The 20,779-nt window shown below is 41.9% G+C and overlaps 1 protein-coding gene across 7 annotated transcripts in view; it reads right to left on the bottom strand.

Annotated features, from left to right (window-relative positions):
- Positions 1-7,787: 7,787 nt before the first annotated feature.
- Positions 7,788-20,779, bottom strand: part of CDK12 (cyclin dependent kinase 12) — a 76,763-nt gene continuing 63,771 nt past the window's right edge. For 3 of the 7 annotated variants that reach the window (XM_077968591.1, XM_077968592.1, XM_015119514.3), the window contains 3 exons: positions 15,558-15,769; positions 14,141-14,593; positions 8,190-9,839 (listed from right to left, as the gene is read on the bottom strand). In XM_077968591.1, coding sequence (XP_077824717.1) covers positions 9,127-9,839; positions 14,141-14,593; positions 15,558-15,769 — 1,378 coding nt within the window. In that variant the 3' untranslated portion in view covers positions 8,190-9,126. Of the gene's footprint in view, positions 9,840-14,140; positions 14,594-15,557; positions 15,770-20,779 lie in introns of all 7 variants that reach the window. The other 4 variants (XM_077968593.1, XM_028835478.2, XM_077968594.1 and 1 more) reach the window with 2 other exon arrangements.

The raw sequence follows: 20,779 nt of genomic DNA, 5'->3' as shown, positions 1-20,779 counted from the left end.
GTTATTCAACCTGAAAAGGGCAGGGTGCATGCAGGTTATCATCTGGACACATAGTGCATGCTCCACTATTCTCCAGGGGCAGTGCCCCCTCCTAGACTCCACAATACTGAACACTGACACATCCTATCAATTGGTTAATAAGATAAAACACTTCCTACTTAAAAACAAAGCAGTTCCCTCTTACCAAGCTTTCATCACCACCAACAGCACAAATGTGTCCTGGGATCATCATCCTGAGGCTTTTATCCCTCTCTTCACATCCAAGCTGTGACCAAGCCTTGCTAATTCCTATGGACCCATTTCCTTTCCTCTGATTCTCCTTGTCTTACTCTAGTGTAAACTCTCAGTGATTCATGTCTTGGCAAGAACAATAATATTCTAGTGAACTTTTCTGCTTCCTTGACCAAGTACGGCTACAAAGGTCCTCAATGTGATTTTCATCTCATCATGCTCTGTTTCCTGCTACTGCTTAACAAATCAAATTCCTCATTGAACCCAATGAGATTGCTCCTCCAACTTCATTTCCTAATACTCCTTTCCTGTACCATTCTGGTCAGCCAATTCACCGCCTCTGCATAAAACATACATGAGCCCTCTTCTATGAGATTCCTCCCACTGCTCACCTTCCTCTTCTGTTCTATGTCCCTTATCTTCTTTATTTTCAAATAATTGTTTCTGAATAACTCCTTTTTCTGATTATTTCTTTGCTTTGGTTTCCTCTTATTATAACAGTTTTATATTATAACCTGCATTGATATGTTGACTTACAAATACAGATTCCCCACTCTCCACCAGCTGTAAGACTGACCTCTCTCACAAGACCCAGAAGTTTCCTGAAGGTGGGACCCTCCCCCAGTCTTCTTCCTCAGAGGCTGTCCTGTCTGTACTCAGGACATGCCTCTGCTAATGATATTAATGCTCCCCACAAAGCAGCCCTCATGGTATAACTATTGGGATATTATATCAAACAACCATGAGGAACACAATCTTATTCTGTCAATTTTCAAACTGCCACCTGCCTTGAACTTGGCACTGAATCTCCCCAAGATTACAAATTCAGTTTCATGACTTCAAAGTGTTACAAAAGAAAAAATAAGTACAGTCACCAAAGGAATTTATCTCTTTCATTCATGGTATATAAATACCATTCTCTATGAAGACATCTTAGGATGAGAAGCTCCATTTTATTTCCTATTTGTACGATTAATTCCTCATTCTCAGGTCATGACTTGATTTTCCAAAATGAAAATCAATTCCAGAGCCAAGAGTAATCTTGGTCCCTATCAGTCCTATCTCTTATCAACATGTTTTAGAAGGTCTCAAGGAATGGTAAGTTATTTGTGAGTCTCTTTCAACAGTTTGGTAAATACTTCCTTAGATTAACCTCACTCTCAAATGCTGACTCTTTACTTCCTCTAGTTTAGCCCTGTGCGGTTAGAGAGGAAAATGTGGTCTACCACTCCCTGTTACCGCCTACATATTGCTCAGGATAATAGCCTTTTTTATTTTTATTTTTATTTTTTTATTTTTTTTGAGACGGAGTCTCGCTCTGTCGCCCAGGCTGGAGTGAAGTGGAGCAATCTTCGCTCACTGCAACCTCTGCCTCCTGGGTTCAAGCGAATTCTCCTGCCTCAACCTCTTGAGTAGCTGGGACTACAGGCTTGCACCACCACGGCCGACTAATTTTTTGTATTTTTAGTAGAGACGGGGTTTCACCATGTTAGCCAGGATGGTCTCGATCTCCTGACCTTGTGATCTGCCCACCTTGGCCTCCCAAAGTGCTGGGATTACAGGCATGAGTCACCGAACCCAGCTGGCTGAGGTTTGCCTTTTATTAATTCTATCCCTTAGCCTCAAGGTGCTCATTAATCAAGATAAAAACAAAGCACTTAGCGCAGTGCCTGATACATAGCAGGTACCCAACAATGTTAGTTCCCTTTCTCTGCCTTCTTTCTCGCAACACTATACAGGTTCCTCAGCCTTTCTGGGCCTTTTTTACTGGTTAAAGATGGCACTGAACTAAACAAACTAATGTTCTTTTGTAGCTCTAACATTCTATGACTAATTCACATACTCTCGTTTGTTCTTCTACGCATTGCCATCATTTGGATCTAAAATGAGTGGCAGAGGAATAATACTAGTCTCTAGGTTGACTTGGCGTACCTAAAACCACTTGCAGGAGTTTTGAAACTCAAACAATACCAGTAACTTTAATGTGATGCATCCATGTCATTCCTCCTTATTCCTGAATTACTCTCTTGAACTATGTAGATAACAGTGTTAAGTAAATGTCCTTATATATTGCTTAACATATTTGCCCATCTTTTCTGGTTTCCCTACAGAAAATGTCTTCATAGTATCCTAGGGGTTCTTGGCCCATCCTCCAACCTTAAAGGTAAGACTACTTTAATCAAGGGGAATTCTTTACTCAGTAGTGGTGCTTTAATGGGGTCTTCCTGAAATGAATTGTGAATCTCTAAGAAAATTATCCTATAAATTTCACTAGCCCAACCATAATTTTTCCTCCATCCCATATCCCTATCTCTTCTTTATAAGCAATTATGCCCAAGCTGGGCACGGTGGCTCACACCTGTAATTCCAGCACTTTGGGAGGCTGAGGTGGGTGGATCACAAGGTCAGGAGTGCAAGACCAGCGTGGCCAGCATGGTGAAACCCTGTCTCTACTAAAAATACAAAAAATCAGCCAGGCATGGTGGCACACGCCTGTAATCCCAGCTACTCGAGAGGCTAAGGCAGGAGAATCGCTTGAACCCGGGAGGTGGAGGTTGCAGTGAGCTGAGATTGCACCACTGCACTTGTGCTCCAGCCTGGGCAAGAAGAGCAAGTCCATCTCAAAAATAAATCAATCAATAAAAATAAGCAATTATACCCCAAGTCTCTTTCCGCAGCCCAGCTACCAGACTCTTCTAGTTCTCCCTTCTTACCCTTATTTCCATTTCTTATATTGCTTCATTTTCTGAGACTTTTGGTCCCCTAACAGAAATTATAAATATTAACACTAGTGTAAGACCAAACTAAAAAATTCCAGACTTTAAAAAAAGGACCAAGCTACTAAGCTTTCTCTAGGTCTTTCAATTCAGCCTGTTTTCTCCAGGGCCAAATGCATTCAAAATTGCATTAGCCTTGGTGAGGAGGGTTGTCTACAAGCTGATCCTTACAAGGTATAAGGTGTCCCTTACAAGGGTGTCCCTCATTAGGCACTGTTTTAGTTCTGAGACTCAGGAGGGAGAAGGATCCCCTCCTACAGAGAGTCCATCAGATAGGCCCCTTAGGTAGAGAAAAGACATCCTCCAAGACTCAGGCTTTGTTCTTTACTTAGCTCTGACTGCTATATCGTGGACTTCTTAAAGGTTTCTTCATGCTGCCTCCCTCAGGGTTGGTTTGGCCTGGATAAAATGCCCTTCATTCCTTTAGAGCTATCAATACTATCTGTAGTTTACAACCATGCCAGAGCAAGATATCAAAAAGTCCATCCATTTACAGGTCCTAGGGAACCTGGGTCTAAGTTAATTTACTTCATGGCTATACCTTCTTATTCCAGAGAAGTATGCTGTAGCTGATGGATGCAAATTAAGAATGCTCCACTAACAAACTACCCACTTAGAGGGTATGAAAGACAAACTCGGAATCAGCCTCTTTCTCTCAGCCTTGGAGTACTACTTTTTGAGATAAGAGATATGAGAGAAATCCAGTGGTCAAAGTGTTTTGGCACCCCAGTGATTAATCATCAGGACATTAAAGCAACTCTTATCTGCTTTCTCTTAGATACCAGAGAGCCCTCTTCTCACCAAGCTTTACTTCCCACAGGCACCATCTGCAAGTGAGCTTAGAAATGTCATCAGCAAAAGCAACAATCTCAGGATATGGAAGAAGAGGATAAAAAGGTGAAGGCTGAAAGAGGGGAAGCAGGAAGACAGAAAGATGACTCCCTGCCTTTCCTGGCCAGGGTACAAAGGGTACAAAAGATTCGTACCTACATAACACGAATGAAAAGCTCCTTTCATAGCTCCTAGAAATAAGAAAGTATGGTTAGTTTGCTTTCTCCTTCACTTTCCACTGCAGTAGGTTAAGGATCCAGACAGACATTTGTCTTCTGAATTGACTCTTATTACCTTTCAAAACTATGAAATAGCAGTAACTCTAAATACCTGGTAGGGTTAAGCAATCAATACCGATGGTAGGCCTAAAATATTCCAGTTGAATGGTGAGTGGGAAGAAAGAGAAATAGGAAAAGAAGTGGGTGAATAGGAGATGGAGAGACCGTTGCGTACAGTAAGGAGTACCACCAGTAATTCTTTCAGGTGTCGTACTCCCCCAAAGTCTTTCAACTCTGGCTTGGAGTAATCTCCTACTTGAGAGAATTCCTAAAGTTAGGAACACTGGAGGTGTTCCTACAGATGAGAACTGTCACACCTGGACAGTAAAATTAACCAAAGTGTCCAGGAATGCTCACCTTGCCTCTCAGGACAACCAGAAGACTCAGCAGTTCCACCTGTCCCTTGGAATGGTTGAGTGCTTCCTCCCTTGAGGAATTCCCCATTCCCATTACACTTAGCACTTCTGGATGATTAGGATATGAAAAGTCACTCAATAGTTAAAAAACAGTCAAGCTATGAGGCAATCTTTAATAACAACGGAAATCCCAAGATCAGCACCAAGAGCATTAACTGTTCACTTCTTTAAGGCATTAACCATACAGTTAAGGACGCCTATCTAGGAAAGGACAGTGCCTAAGAAATTGAGGTACTGAACAGCATGGTTTCTGGTTAGAAATGGCCTTGGGTATGACAGAAAAATCTAGGTTAGTAAAGTCCTCAACCTTTAGGCCTAGAATTGAAAAGACACTGCTTCAATGTTCACTGCTATGAAGTGAAAACAGTATTTTCTAGTAGGTTGAAGTTTACACCCCAATCATGAACTTGCAACCAGGAACACATAATTCCAGAAATTGGAACAATCTTGAGCTCTCCATTCTCCTTCTAAGATGTGACTTAGCCCACAGGCAAGGGAACACCACTTAAACTTTTGAGGATTCATAAACAGGTTAGCAACTCTCATCATCACCAGTTTTTGAATTCAACTTCCTTCTAACTTCCCTTGCTCTGGTGTATCCTTTAACCTTCTCGTATGACTTGTTCACCCCATTTACAACTTCAGATACCTATCGCCCCTCTTTCTTTCTTCTAGTGGACTTTATCTGCCCTCTGCCTATTTGTCATAACTAGCAGGATTGCAGCACATACCACAGGGGCAAATTTATCCTGTCTTCTAAGCCATTAAAGAGAAGGCGAAGCAATTCTGTCTTCAGGTGGAGATGGGAAAGATTTTGGAAACAATAGGGACTTTAACTTTTAAACAACTTTTTGATTCGCTTTCTGGATTGGCAACGCATTAGGAAATCTCAACAGAGGTAGGTACACTAATCCCTATGCTGACTCTGCATGTAACAACATGGGAACTGGGGTGGGGTGGGTGGTGAAGAGTCTGGTTTAAGACTATCCTCTGAGTCTAAACAGCCTCTTACCAACTTCCCTTGATGACAGCTGAGCTCAAACCCACTTACCTCTCCTGTCAGGAGGAGTCAGGGTATATGAAGCTCAACTCTTTTGATGGTTTGGTACCATTATTTGCATAACTTTTCTACTTTTTTTTTAAAAAAATCACATTTTATGGTTTTTCCCAACTCATTTTTTATTCTCTAGTTCCTACTTTAGCGTTTTCAAGCCCCTCTTCAAATCCTGATAACTTTCTGCTGGGAGGGGGAGTTTGAGTCTATAACGATTCTGAGACAGAGAACCCCTAAGATAAAGTGGAGGAAAAAATGTCCTTTATACATGATTAGATATGCTCAGGGGGTACAGATTAAGAAGTAAATGCAATGGAGCAAAAGTGGTATAGTAACAGGAAATATTTAATTTTCCAATCTCCACTTTCCATTTTTATAAACTGAAAGAAAAAAATGTAATATATTACAAAATACCTGTACATAGACAAGATACACCCAATGGGGGTCAAAAACAAGAGAGAGAAAGGAATACAGTGTCAGGAACCTAAATCAGGGAGAATGAGGTGGCAACTGACACTTTTCTGATGCAGCATTCTCTCTCAAAACCTGCTGGTAACCATTTTAGCACGGTAACTATATATGCATATTATATATACACACACACATACAAGTGGTTGGGTGATGTCTATGGCATAAGCTAATAGAAGTTCTACTTGCAAATTTGTGCTAACTGCCCTGCTTTAAACGTATAGATTTGATGTTGCTTTCAAATATTTATCGTTCCTATGGACAGCTGAAGAAAAAACTAAGGAAACTGGGTCAAATATATTTGTTTTCAAAACCACAAAAATGATCACGGTCAAACCAGTTTTGCCTCCCACTCATGAACAGAATCAGATTTCTCATCTGTTCAAAATAATGTATTTAATAGACTTAATATCTCTCATTGTACAATAATTAAAACAAAACGAAACGAAAACCACTTTTGAATGGAATTACTTGGGTTTGTAATTTTCAAATAGTCAAGTTGAAATTCTGCCAAACCTTTACTTCCATCATGTTTATAGATAACATAACTGAAAAATTAACAAATACCTTTTCTTCCTCCATACAGATTCCAGGATATTTAAATAAGTTTTTTTTTCCTCTGCTTTTAGAAATAGTCAAAACTACCAAACTTTGTTTTCATTTTAAAAGACTCCCAAAATGGGGGTGGGGGTGAGATGGGATCATACATACACATACACTCACACATACACTCATCCCCTTCCCTAGTAGGGATGAGGGAATGGAGGCTTAAGTATATTATTTGGGATATTTGGCATAATTAAAAATAAGAGGTGGGAGAGGGGAGGGAAAAACATTATTGATGACTGCTGATAACCAAAATACAATGAAAATATATAGATAATTTTATTCATATTTGATGGGAAACCAACTTTTTTTCATTGAACAGATACTTCTGAAAGTATCCCAGGCTCAAGTTCTTTAATAAAAAACAGGGAGTGGGGCCCAATAACTCAAATTCAAATATTCTAAAATACAAAGGCCCATGTCTGAGGACTAAGAAGTCAACAGACAGAAGGTTCAGATGAACTTTAATGCAATTTACCAATAGCATGTCAGTAAGCCTAGTAAATCTAACTGGACACACTGGTATAAAAAAGCCATCAATGCCAAAATGGCTAGAAGGTTCTCTTTCCAAATCAGTGTTTGGCCCTGCAGGCAAGGCCAGATCAAAAACCAGAGAATAATAAAGAAATATACACACCGATATCTACCTATTTCTCATTAACAGGGGAAAACAGTCTTCAAGTAAGTATCTGAAGAGGGTTCTTCTTTCATTTCTTTAAAGTTTTTTTTTTCTTTTTTAAAGTAATGCACCTTTCTCTTATAGATTTTATTTTTTAAAATAAGAACTTGGCATTGAAACATGAAACTTGAGTTTTGAAAACTACCCTCGAAGATAATGAAGCATGTTTGCTTTTTCTTTGTAAAAGGGGGCTAACCTATGTTTCCTAAAGGTCTAAGTCTGTGCAGATAAATTATATGACATGTATCTGTTTTTAAAACACTCTATATGCTGGTACTCACATAGAAATAGAAGCCAGAATGAGAAGCCTCCCAAATTATCCCACCCTGACAGCCTTTCCCTTTTTCATTTCCTGTTTATGATAAGGCAAAGTTCTTGCCTGGAAGCACAGTTCAACCCCTTTTACCAAAATCAAATCCAAATCTCTTTGGAGGAAAATCCCTATAAGAACTGGCAGGGTACACATGCTGGGATGTGGACATGTCAATACTGTTCTTCCTCGCAGTATGCTGTTTTAAAATTATTTTTTTAAAAAAGGTCAGGTATTGATGTATCTTCAGAAAAATACCCACCCTAAACTAGGTTACATTTCCATGTATCTTCAGGATTTGTTTTTCTCTTTGACAATATCACAATGCTCTGTTTGAAATTTTTTTTTTTTTGACATAAAAATATATGTGTAAACAATATGCTAAATGCTGTTATTAGCCCTCTAGGTATGGAGGCATCATCTCTAACCACAGCTCAGCAGCAACGTCCAAGCTGTCCACACTTACAAGTCAACTTCCCCATCAGAACATGGTTTAAAAAACAAAACATTTTAGAATTGAAGAGTTACAGAGAACAATGTAGGAGTCTGAATTTCCTTTCCTTTATTTCAAAAAAAGTAAAGAATTATCCCAGGTTCTTGGGCATCTCAACGATTTTTTCCAAACAAATGCCTCAAAGAGAGAGAAATAGCGAGAGCGAGAGTGAGCAAGCAAGCGAGAGAGTGAGCGTGAAAGAGAGAGAGACAGCATATGTGGGCAAAAAAGGAAAGAGGTTGGGTAAAGTCTACCTACTTGCCCAAGAATGCCACTTTCTACAACCTGCTTTATGTGCAGGGAGAAGGGCATATCTTTTGTCAAAGAGGAGTAAACTTTAAGGATGAGTAATTTATTTGGAAAAAAAGTATGTTCAAGATGCTCAATGGGGAAAAAGTGTTCACTTAAAAGCAAAATGTGAGATGGTGGAGAGGAAAGAAACATTTATTTAAATCATCCAGGCCACTCTGTTTCCCTTATAGCAAAAGCCTAAGCGCAGCTCAAATTTTGTGAACACTATTCTCTTTAAAGGAAAAAACCCAAAACACCTAAATTAAAATTCAAAAGAAAGAAACCACACACAACCCCCCACCCCAAAACTTTAAAAATCAAAGAGCCTCTCCTGAGCCATCTCAAAACTGAAACTGTTCTTTCTCTCTTCTGATCAGTAAGTGCAGGCAATGAACTAATAAAACATTTACTTTTCAATGTAATGATCCTCTCCATATTCTCTACTTGTATCTACTAAGGTAGAGTTGAAGTAAATGTTCTGGCTATAGCCCATCCAGGGGGAAATGGTGCCAACATCATTATTTCATAAGTCGCCTGCTAGTAGCAAGTGAGCAAGGAATACAACGGACAGCTTTGCAGTAGCCAAATGCAGATGATTACCTCGCTCTGGCAAATGATTTCATTAAAGATTCAGAGAACTGGATGGAAGGATGGATAGGGAAGGAATCTTTCAGGACACTGAAGTCTCTGGGTTAGTAAGGAACTCCTCTCCCTCTTCCCCCTCTTGGTGGGACTCTCGTAGGCCCCCGATAGAGTTTTCCATAAGCAGAAGACTGAGTTGGGCCCCCCCAGTGAAGGCCTGCTCCTGAGCTGCTGGCCCCAGTGGTTCCTGGCCCCAGCTCCCCATAGTTTTGCAATTTGGTCTCTGCATGTACCACAGAATTGCTGCTTCCCTCAGCCTTCAGGAATGGTTGCCCGACCACCGAGTGTAACGCTAAGGGGACCCTGGCAAAACGGAGGTCCTGGTCCCCTGGAAACTGCACTGACCCTGTGCCCTGGTAACTGCTGGACTCCCCAAGGTGGCTCACAGAGCCTGAGAAGGTCCTGTTCTTCACCAGGGTCTGGACCAAGGATTCTGTCAAGGCTGGACCAGAGTTTCGTTCATCAGTGTCAATGGAACTGAACCCTGTTTCAGGCCCATCAGTGTTTCCGTAAGTCCTGTTTGGATGGGGTCGGGTGGAGTATTCCATTGGTCTCAAGGCCTGGTGCTCATGTGGCAGGTGGCCAGGAGGCTCTGCTTCAGGCTGGGATAAAAGTTGCAGCAAGGCGGCTGTCACGGCTGGGTTCAACTCCTGGGGGGCGCTGGAAAGATCGCCTTCAACCAGAGGGGGTGGAGGTGGCGGCGGTGGAGGTCCGGGGGGCTCAGGGGGCCTCTTCTCTGGTGGAAGAATGTGAGGAGGACATGCTGTGGAAGGGTTACTTCTTTTAAACACCATCTTAAAAAGCACATGTGATTATAAACACAAACACACACACTGCGCAACATAAACAAATATCAATATAAGTAACCAGATATATAAAGAATAAAATCTTGGGATCAGGAAATTGCAATTATACGTAAATCAAGTGATTAAAACAGTTGCATTCTGGATCTAACAGCTAGTGTAAAAATATCATATGTTTCAAATGATTATCCTGATTTTTATCTGAGATTTCCTCCATTTCCTTCCTTTAAAGAACTAATATGTAGGCTGCTGGTAGACTCCCTGCCCCTTTTTGCTGTTAGATGGAAACATTAGAACAAAGCAGAAGGAAGGAAGATAAGAGGGAACAATATACATGCTGTGGTCACATTTCTAGGACATAATCTTGCTGTACAACAGAGACCCTGTGTGGACTTGGCTAACACATTTTACAGAATGTTTGATGACATAGGTTAACCTGAAATAAAACTTAAAGAATATACAGGAGACATAAAATAAAGTAAAAAGTTTTCATTACTGTCATGTATAAAAATACACTTGCTTCTCCAAACTTTAGTCACCTCTCCCCAAAATCATAGTCTGAAAGGATTTTAACTACCATATTATCATTCAGCTTCCTATGTTACAGTAATTTTAAAGACTAAAGTAATTTCTATCATAATTTTCTATTTTGTTTTCCCACCTACTGCATTTTTTTTCCATGCTATGAAAAAAAAAAATCACTATAGCAGTGTCATGCAGAATGAACTGTTGATAAACATCTGTTTATCTTGGAGACAGTGACAAGAACTGAGAATTTAGAAATGTATTAAATTCATACTATAATCTGTCTTTACAAAGATCTTTTGTCTTTCTTGAACTACTTCCCCAGACTTTCTTTTTTCCACTGCTGCATAAATGTGCTTAGGCATGATAAACATTGTCTGATAATGAACTCCTGCCAAGGCAGGAGAGGAGAGATGTAACATGGTATGAGTTTGAGGACATAGAAAACCACTGAGACAGAAGTATGGTCGGAACAATGCCTTTAGAAAATTGAGAGTCATCCTGCTGAAGAAAAGATTTAATGTTTTGGGATAGCTTCCAAATGACCGATTTTTCTTTTCCCTATGGAAGCATATTTTAAAATATATATATATATATATATAGTCATTCTTCCATTATCTAAGCTGTGATGTAAAGTCATTACTCAAAGCAAGCCAAAAAGAGTTTTTAGTTATAATTAGATATTTCTGTAGCATATTTACCTTAATTATATTCTGCAAAGACAATCAGTAAATAAGTTTGTATTCCCTTAGTATGCAGATGAAAGCACTCTGAAAACACTACATAATTGTAAGGTCGTACAGTACAAAAGATGGTCAGGTGCTACATGTAACATCCAAGCAAGGTGACCAACAGTCCCAGTTTGTCTGGGACAGAGGGGGTTTTCCAGGTTGTCAGTGTTCAGCTTTAAAACTGGGATAGTTGAGGAATGAACTGGTGACCCTATGTATAGTACCCACACAAGTTACTTGTTGACTGATTGGCTGGTTGACAGGGTGGCAGGGGAAATGAATGTAAAGACAAAAAATTAGCCATGGAAAATTTTGAACATGGAGAATAGACATGCTGAAAAAGGAGGGCTAACTGTACTACAAGTAATGATAGATTTCAGAGCCTTTTGCTTTCAATACTCTCTATATAAGGACATCACTGTACCAGTTATTTTTAAAAGTATTTCTGGACTACACATAAAATGGAACATGAGGTTTTTTTAATACTGAGGTCAAATAACTTAAAAATGTATAACTGTAAAAGTGAGATAATCTAAACTTACATTCTTCCAGCTACGCTATTTTTTTGTATTCAAACTTTGCCTTTTATGTAAATAGCCTAAATATGTTTCAACAGAACTAACTCTTGAGGTCAAATTCTTTCATATGTATAAAATAAAAATTCGATACCAAGGTAGCAAAGGCTGGGCATGGTGGCTCATGCCTGTAATTCCAGCACTTTGCGAGAACAAGGAAGGCAGATCACTTGAGGTCAGGAGTTAGAGACCAGCCTGGCCAACAAGGTGAAACCCCGTCTCTACTAAAAATACAAAAAAATTAGCCAGGCCTGGTGTCACATGCCTGTAATCCCAGCTACTTGGGAGGCTGAGGCAGGAGAATCGCTTGAACCTGGGAGGTAGGGTTTTCAGTGAGCTGAGATCACACCACTACACTCTAGCCTGGGTGACAAAGCGAGACTCCATCTCAAAAAAAAAAAAAAAAAAAAATTATTAAAGTAAGCCTAATAAAACTTCTTAAAGGAATTAAAAATAAAATGTGAATTATAAATCATATTGTTATCTTTAAAATATCAATGTTGTCAATCCTTAAAAGTACAGACTTTTGGCCGGGCCGTGGTAGTTCACACCTGTAATTCTAGCACTTTAGCAGGCCAAGGCAGGTGGATCACCTGAGGTCAGCAGTTCAAGACCAGCCTGGTCAACCCAGCGAAACCCCGTCTCTACTAAAAATACAAAAAAATTAGCTGGGCATGGTGGTGGGTGCCTGTAATTCCAGCTACTTGGGAGGCTGAGGCAGGAGAATTGCTTGAACCTGGGAGGCAGAGGTTGCAGTGCACCATGATTGCGCCATTGCACTCCAGCCTGGGCGACAGAGAGAAACTCTGTCTCAAAACAGACAAACAGAAAAAAGTACAGACTTTTAGGATTGACAACAATAAGGATGTATTATTGAAATGTAAAAATAAATTTAAAACTTCAGGCCAGGGGTAGTGGCTCAAGCCTGTAATCCCAGCACTATGGGAGGCCGAGGCGGGCAGATCACCTGAGGTTGGGAGTTCGAGACCAGCCTAGTTAACATGGTAAAACCTCATTTCCACTAAATATACAAAATCAACTCAGTGTGGAGGTGGATGCCTGTAATCCCAACTACTCGGGAGGCTGAGGCAGGAGAATTGCTTGAACCCAGGAGGCGGAGATTGCAGTGAGCCAAGATCATGCCATTTTACTTCAGCCTGGGCAACAGAGTAAGACTCTGCCTCCAAAAACAAAAACAAAAACAAAAACTTCATTTTACTCATTTGATTTCAACTAATCACCCTTCCCAATAAGTACAGAATAGCAAAACAGCAGCCAAATTAATAGGCTGTCACTTTCTCTGGCTTATACAGTCTGCCCTCTGGTGGAAGTGCTAATTAACAGTGAAATGGCCAAATAGAGACAGCAGGGGAGAAATAATACCAAGTGAGCCAGTGTAGAGGCACCAACTGAATAATCCAGGGGTGACTGCAATAATTAGTTATGATATTTCTACACTTTCCTCTGAAAAGTAAATACAACAATGTCTGGCCATAGGCCAGGCCTTAAAATACATACTTTCTGTACCACACCTTATATGAAATGTGAATATAGGACCCTAAAGTTGAAGATTAGTATACCTCTTCAGCCCTCGAGCCTCTTCTTATTCCCCAATTCATGGGGTCTTCATGGGCAGTGAGAATTTCCAAGGAATTAAAAACACTTTCACATAAGTAAAGATTTTGCAAATACACTGTGAATCAGAATTTAAAAATTTAAAATGCTTTTTCCTCTAATAAATTGCACACTATGGTCATGTGAGATTAAAGTATAACTTATCCCCATTTTCCTTTTTTTCTTTATAATATACTCACTTCCTGATCTGGGGTCCATTCAATTGCTTCTATTAGAAACAGATTTAAAGGAATTGTTCTTATATACTATTATTTTAGGGAAAAGAAATGTATAGTGTTAATTATCTACTTAGAAATATTCCCAAATTATTCTTCAGGAAATTAACAATGATATTTTATTAGGGTTTTCTTGATTGTATCTTCCAGGAAAGACTGGCATTCAGCATCCACTCCACTGGAGGTAAAGAAGTATAGTCTGATAATGGTTTGTTTGGAAGTCAGATTTCCAAGTGCTAGGATTAGCTGGCCACCACACACAGTTCAAGATGTGTGGTTCAAGATGCATCACTAGCTATGGCTGTGGTTTCGTTGGTTAGAACACAGGGGCTTTACTTACCTATCTCCTAGGAAGTGGAAAAACAATCAATATAGGAAAGGTGCTTTGGGAAGCTCTGAGACTTAAATAAAAGAAGCCAAGCAAGAAATACATTACTTGGTGCTATGTTTTCCTGTAGACTAGGTTACAGAATAACTGAAACCAAGGCCATTGATGTGGGGGAAAAAAAAATGTTAAGATATTTTTAAGAGGGTATAAACAGCACCTGAGCTCAATGAGATTCATGACCGGTCTGTTTACCTGCTGCCTCCTCCTGTGGCATTGTGGGAGTTCTTCGGGGCCCCTGTGGCCCACTGTTCTTGTCACTGTTGTTTTCCTCCAGACTGCCTGCTGGCTCTTGGGTTTTCATCAACTGACTCAAGAGAACTGCCAAAATATTCTGCATGTCAGCTGGTGTGCCTGAAGCTTCAGGGGTCGTCTGTTCTGCTGAAGGCAGGATCACTGGGGCAGAGGGTGCTTCCTTCAAAGACTCCTCTGGGGCCATGGTCTCTGAGTCCTGCTGCTGGGAAGAAGCTTCCGTCAGGGCACTGATGGATTGATTCAGAGCTTCTAGCTGCTGCTGCATCTCTGGGTTGGAGTGGATGTTAAGCAGCTGGGCCATTTGAGGGATGCTCAGGTCGGTTTGGCTCTGCAGCAGGTTTAATAACACTGCCAATTCACTTTGATTCAGCTGTTGTGTGATGTCACCAAGGCCTGTGGAAAGACAGTGAAGCCAATATAAGAGGATGAGACAGGCCAACGACCCTTTGCCTTCTTCAACTGGCAACAACAACTTACAATATCCAAAAAATGAAGTTTTCATTTTAAATGTCTCATTTTTCATGCCTTAAAATGTCATGACACAGTTTGCTATTCTTTATGCTTTCCCTTAAAAAATACAGGCACTAATAACTAAAACATCTCTGGACTATGCATAAAAGTGACTCCATTTTACCTGTATTTTTCAAGGTCTGTGATTTTTCAACCCTTACTGTACATCAGAATTACCAGGAGAGATTTTAAAATCTCTCCTATTCAGATGCCTCAGGACCCATCCTTAGATGGGCATAATTGTTTTTAAAGCTTCCTGGATGATTCCAATGTATAGCCAGTATTGAGAACCACTGCTGTAAGTGAAGAGGGAAGGGAAAGTGAACCAGAAAAGAGTATCTTTTGTTCCGAAGAATTGGTCATAAAACAGGAGAACTACTTTGTTGTAATAGTTCAATATGACATAGCTTCAGATACATTTAGATCAAAATAAGTCTACAGAACAACATTCAGCTATTGTAATTTAACATGATTAGATTCTATGAAGGTCTTATCAAATCTAATATAAACAAGGCTCTAAATTATGTGTGTTAGAAAGTCATGGGTGAACTAACCTTAAATTAAATTTGGCTTACCTAATTCACTGATTTATGCCACACATTTAATTGAGATACAGTGTTCCATACATATTTCAGGAAAGGAAAATGATCCATTGTAGACTTTCTGGACCATATGTACAAAACTTGGTTAATCTCCTTCTCCCCATAATGAGGACATTAACCTCTTTCCTAATGGTTCACTGGACAAAAACTAAAACACAGACACACACACAGAATCCTTACACTTGACCTTCAAAACCTGCCAAATACACTTAGTAAAAGCACAAAGTCCCCATTCTGGCACTGACCTATTGCATCCCCAGCCCCAGGCTCCACCTTGCCAGGAGCAGGCTGAGGTGGTGCTGGGCTGCTGTTCTTTACAGGCTCAGCATTTGTCCCTGAGGTAGTTTCTTTTCGAGAAGTTTTGGATGGAGGTGGCTCTTCCACTACCACACCGCTCTGTCGCTGACGTCGCCGTTTCTTACTCCACAACTCATGGCAATCTTGCCAGTGGGGGAGACTGGAAAAAGACAAAGCAAAGGGGAAATACGTATGGGAATGCGGCAGTGAATGAATGGAGGAGCAAAGGATTAAAATGGGAAGGCAAAGTCTGTGGGAAATGTAAAGAATAAGGAAAACAAAAGTAGGTAACAGCAGTGTAAAAGAAGTCATGGCAGACGGTAGTCTGAGGAAATAAAAGTACAAAAGTACAAGAAAGTTATACAGTGAGAAAGGAGGATCTTGCTAATACTAGGTACAGACTAGCTATATAAATTCCCATATAAATATTGTCTTTCCTTGGCATAACAAGAATAAAGGAGAACTGTATTGATCAAGTTTCAGCAGGGAACAAAGAGGAGGACAGAAATGGCTTGTTAATGTATACAGAAGGTCGAGGAAAGGTGGTGACTTAAACCATGGAACCATGTATCATGATCAAAACATCTCTGTGCAAAATCAACTTATGTGTAATTTCGTTTGTGAGGACCACAGACTAGTTCTTTCCCCTTTCTGCCCACAGAATTTCCACGACTGGATATCAACTTGTTCATCTGTGGAGTTCAGCACTACGTATAACTTAGTACATTTTTCCAGACTTTCCCATACAACCAGACCAAGTAGATAAAATCTTACTACAAAAATCTCTCTATAATAGGAGTCCCCAAATTTTAGTAAAACCCTTATATATATCAAGTCATATTCAATGTATCAATATTCCAATGTAATAAATGAATTTGGCTGGGCACAGTGGCTCACGCCTGTAATCCCAGCACTTTGGGAGATAGAGGCAGGCGGATCATGAGGTCAGGAGTTCGAGACTAGCCTGGCAACATGGTAAAATCCTGTCTCTACTAAAAATATAAAAATCAGCTAGGTGTGGTGTTGTGTGCCTGTTAATTCCAGCTACTAGGGTGACTGAGGCAGGAGGATTGCTTGAACGCGAGAGGTGGAGGCAGCAGTGAGCCGAGACTACATCACTGCACTCCAGCCTGGGCAACAGAACTAGAGTGTGTCTCAAAAAAATACATGAATTTGGACATTTCTTTGGAGCAATCAGATTTAGTTACTACCTACTCATGAACTAACATCCTATCCATTTTTAAGACATGCAGTCTTTCTTAAGGTAAGAAAACGACCCCCAAAATTTGACATTAAAGCTATAATACTGTCAGTGACAAATTCAAAGCTAAAAGACTCTTTTTTTCCTTTTCTTTTGAGACAAAGTCTTGCTCTGTTGCCCAGGCTAGAGTGCAGTGGTGCAATCTCGGTTCACTGCAACCTCCTCCTCCCAGGTTCAAGTGATTCTCCTGCCTCAGTCTCCCTGAGTAGCTGGGACTACAAGTACACGCCACTACACCCGGTTAATTTTTGTATTTTTTAGTAGAGACGAGGTTTCACTATGTTGGCCAAACTGGTCTCGAACTCATGACCTCAGGTGATCTGCCTGCCTCAGCCTCCCAAAGTGCTAGGATTACAGGCGTTGAGCAACTGCGTCAGGCCAGATAAAAGACTTTTTATGTGCTATAATGTGGGATATGAACCTATGAAGCTCCAAAACAATACAGAGGCATTCATAAGATTTTAATGAAATAGAGACACATCAAAATATCATATTTCTTTTATGTTACTTTAATTTTTTCAGATGGAGTATCACTCTATGGCCCAGGCAGGCACTGGCACAATCTCGGCTCACTGCAACCTCCACCTCCTGAGTTCAGGCGATTCTCCTCCCTCAGCCACCCAAGCAGCCAGGACTACAAGTGCACACCACCACACCTGGTTAATTTTTTGTATTTTTAGGAAAGATGGAGTTTTACCATGTTGGCCAGGCTCTCTTGAACTGCTGACCTCAGGTGATTCATCCACCTTGGCCTCCCAAAGTGCTGGGATTACCAGTAAAAGCGACCACGCCCGGCCGAAAGATCTTATTTCTTACATCAAAATTCAGTAACCTGGCCAGGCACGGTGGCTCATGCCTATAATCACAGCACTTTGGGAGGCCGAGGCAGGCAAATAACCTGAGGTCGGGAATTGGAGACAAGCCTGACCAACATGGTGAAACCTTGTCTCTAATAAAAATATAAAAATTAGGCCGGGCGCGGTGGCTCACACCTGTAATCCCAGCACTTTGGGAGGCCGAGGCGGGCGGATCACAAGGTCAGGAGATCGAGACCACGGTGAAACCCCGTCTCTACTAAAAATACAAAAAATTAGCCGGGAGCGGTGGTGGGCGCCTGTAGTCCCAGCTACTCAGGAGGCTGAGGCAGGAGAATGGCGTGAACCTGGGAGGCGGAGCTTGCAGTGAGCCGAGATCGCGCCACTGCACTCCAGCCTGGGCGACAGAGCGAGACTCCGTCTCAAAAAAATAAAATAAAATAAAATAAAATAAAAAAATAAAAATAAAAATATAAAAATTAGCCAGCTGTGGTGGCAGGCTCCTGTAATCCAGCTACTCAGGAGGCTGAGACACGAGAATCGCTTGAACCCGGGAGGTGGAGGTTGCAGTGAGCTGAGATTACGCCACTGCACTCCAGCCTGGGTGACAGAGTGAGAGATCTTGTCTCAGAAAAAAACAAAAACAAAAAAAAAACTGGCAGTGATGGAAACCATTTAAAACTGGGACTATCGGCCGGGCTCAGTGGCTCACGCCTGTAATCCCAGCACTTTCGGAGGCTGAGGCAGGCAGATCACCTGAGGTCGGGAGTTCAAGACCAGTCTGACCAATATGGCGAAACTCTGTCTCTACTAAAAATACAAAATTAGCCAGGCATGGGGGCGCATGCCTGTAATCCCAGCTACTCGGGAGGCTGAGGCAGGAGAAATGCTTGTGGTCAGTCGAGATCACGCCACTGCACTACAGCCTGGGCAACAAGAGTGAAATTCTGTCTCAAAAATAATAACAAAAAAAACCCCCAAAAACTGGGACTGTCTCTGCAAGTGTGAGATATACGTGGTCACCAGAGATATGCATGATTGCAGCAGAAGGAATGGTTAAAAGCAAAAACCAGAAGGAGGCCAAGCGTGGTGTCTCCTGGCTGTAATCCCATGACTTTGGAAGGCTGAGGCGGGAAAATCACTTGAGCCCAGGAGTTTGAGACAGCCTGGGCAACATTGTGAGACGCCATTTCTACAATTAGGAAAAAAAAAAATGGTGGTTCATGCCTGTAATCCCAACACTTTGGGAGGCTGAGGCAGGCAGATCACCTGAAGTCAGGAGTCTGAGACCAGCTTGGCCAACATGGTGAAACCCTGTCTCTACTAAAAATACAAAAAAAATTAGTCGGGTGTGGTAGCCTGCACCTGTAATCCCAGCTACTCAGGAGGCTGAGACAGGAGAATCACTTGAATCCAGGAGGTGGAGGTTGCAGTGAGCCGAGATCATGCCACTGCACTCCAGCCTGGGCGACAGGGCGACACTCTGACTTGGAAAAAAACAAAAAAGGCTGAGAGCAGTAGCTCACACCTATAATCCCAGCACTTTAGGAGGCCAAGGCAGGCGGACCACCTGAGGCCAGGAGTTCAAGATCAGCCTGGCCAACGTGGTGAAACCCCGTCTCTACTAAAAATACAAAAATTAGCCGGGCATAGTGGCAGGCGCCTGTAACCCCAGCTACTTGGGAGGCGGAGGCAGGAGAATCACTTGAAACCAGGAGGCAGAGATTGCGGTAAGCCAGTATTGTGCCACTGCACTTCAGCCTAGATGCCAAGAGTAAAATTCCATCTCAAAACAAACAAACAAACAGGCCAGGCGTGGTGGCTCACACCTATAATCCCAGCACTTTGAGGGGCCAAGATGGGTAGGAGTTCAAGACCAGCCTGGCTAACATGGTGAAACCCTGTCTCTACTAAAAATACAAAAAAATGGCCGGGCGCGGTGGCTCATGCCTGTAATCCCAGCACTTTGGGAGGCTGAGGCAGGTGGATCACCTGAGGTCAGGAGGTCGAGACCAGCCTGACCAACATGGAGAAACCCTGTCTCTACTAAAAACACAAAATTACCTAGGCATGGTGGCGCATGCCTGCAATCCCAACTACTTGGGGAGGCTGAGGCAGGCAAATCGCTTGAACCTGGGAAGTGGAGGTTGTGATGAGCCGAGATTGCGCCACTGTACTCCAGCCTGGGCAACAAGAGCGAAACTCCGTCTCAAAAAACAAAACAAAACAAAACAAAAATACAAAAAAATTAGCCGGGCATCGTGGTGGGCACCTGTAATCCTAGCTACTCGCAAGGCTGAGGCAGGAGAATCGCTTGAACATGGGAGGCGGAGGAGGCAGAGCACAAGATTCCATCTCAAAACAACAACAACAACAACAACAAAAAAGAAAAAAACACGCAGGGCGCAGTGGCTTACGCCGGTAATCCCAACACTTTGGGAGGCTGAGGTAGGTGGATCACCTGAGGTCAGGAATTCGAGACCAGCCAGGCCAGCATGGTGTAACCCTGTCTCTACTAAAAATACAAAAATTAGCCAGGTGTGGTGGTGTGTGCCTGTAGTTCCACTTACTCGGGAGGCTGAGGCATGAGAATCGCTTGAACCCTGCAGAGGTTGCAGTGAGCTGAGTTGCGCCACTGCACTCCTGCCTGGGCGACAGAGAAAGACTCCATCTCAAAAATAAGTAAATAAACCAACCAACCAACTCACAAAAATCTAAAAGGAATACTTTCAAAGAGGCTCTACAGAACAATATTCTGGGCCGGGCGCGGTGGCTCAAGCCTGTAATCCCAGCACTTTGGGAGTCCGAGACGGGCGGATCACAAACTCAGGAGATCGAGACCATCCTGGCTAACCCGGTGAAACCCCGTCTCTACTAAAAATACAAAAAACTAGCCGGGTGAGGTGGTGGGCGCCTGTAGTCCCAACTACTCGGGAGGCTGAGGCAGGAGAATGGCGTGAACCCGGGAGGCGGAGCTTGCAGTGAGCTGAGATCCGGCCACTGCACTCCAGCCTGGGCGGCAGAGCGAGACTCCGTCTCAAAAAAAAAAAAAAAAAAAAAAAAGAACAATATTCTGGGATGGAGATCCAGGGAC

Source organism: Macaca mulatta, chromosome 16 (assembly GCF_049350105.2).
Source record: "Macaca mulatta isolate MMU2019108-1 chromosome 16, T2T-MMU8v2.0, whole genome shotgun sequence".
In the NCBI taxonomy this organism is placed as follows: Eukaryota; Metazoa; Chordata; class Mammalia; order Primates; family Cercopithecidae; genus Macaca; species Macaca mulatta.
The sequence above is the reverse complement of the archived record's forward strand: the minus strand, read 5'-3'. Positions and strand labels throughout refer to the sequence as shown.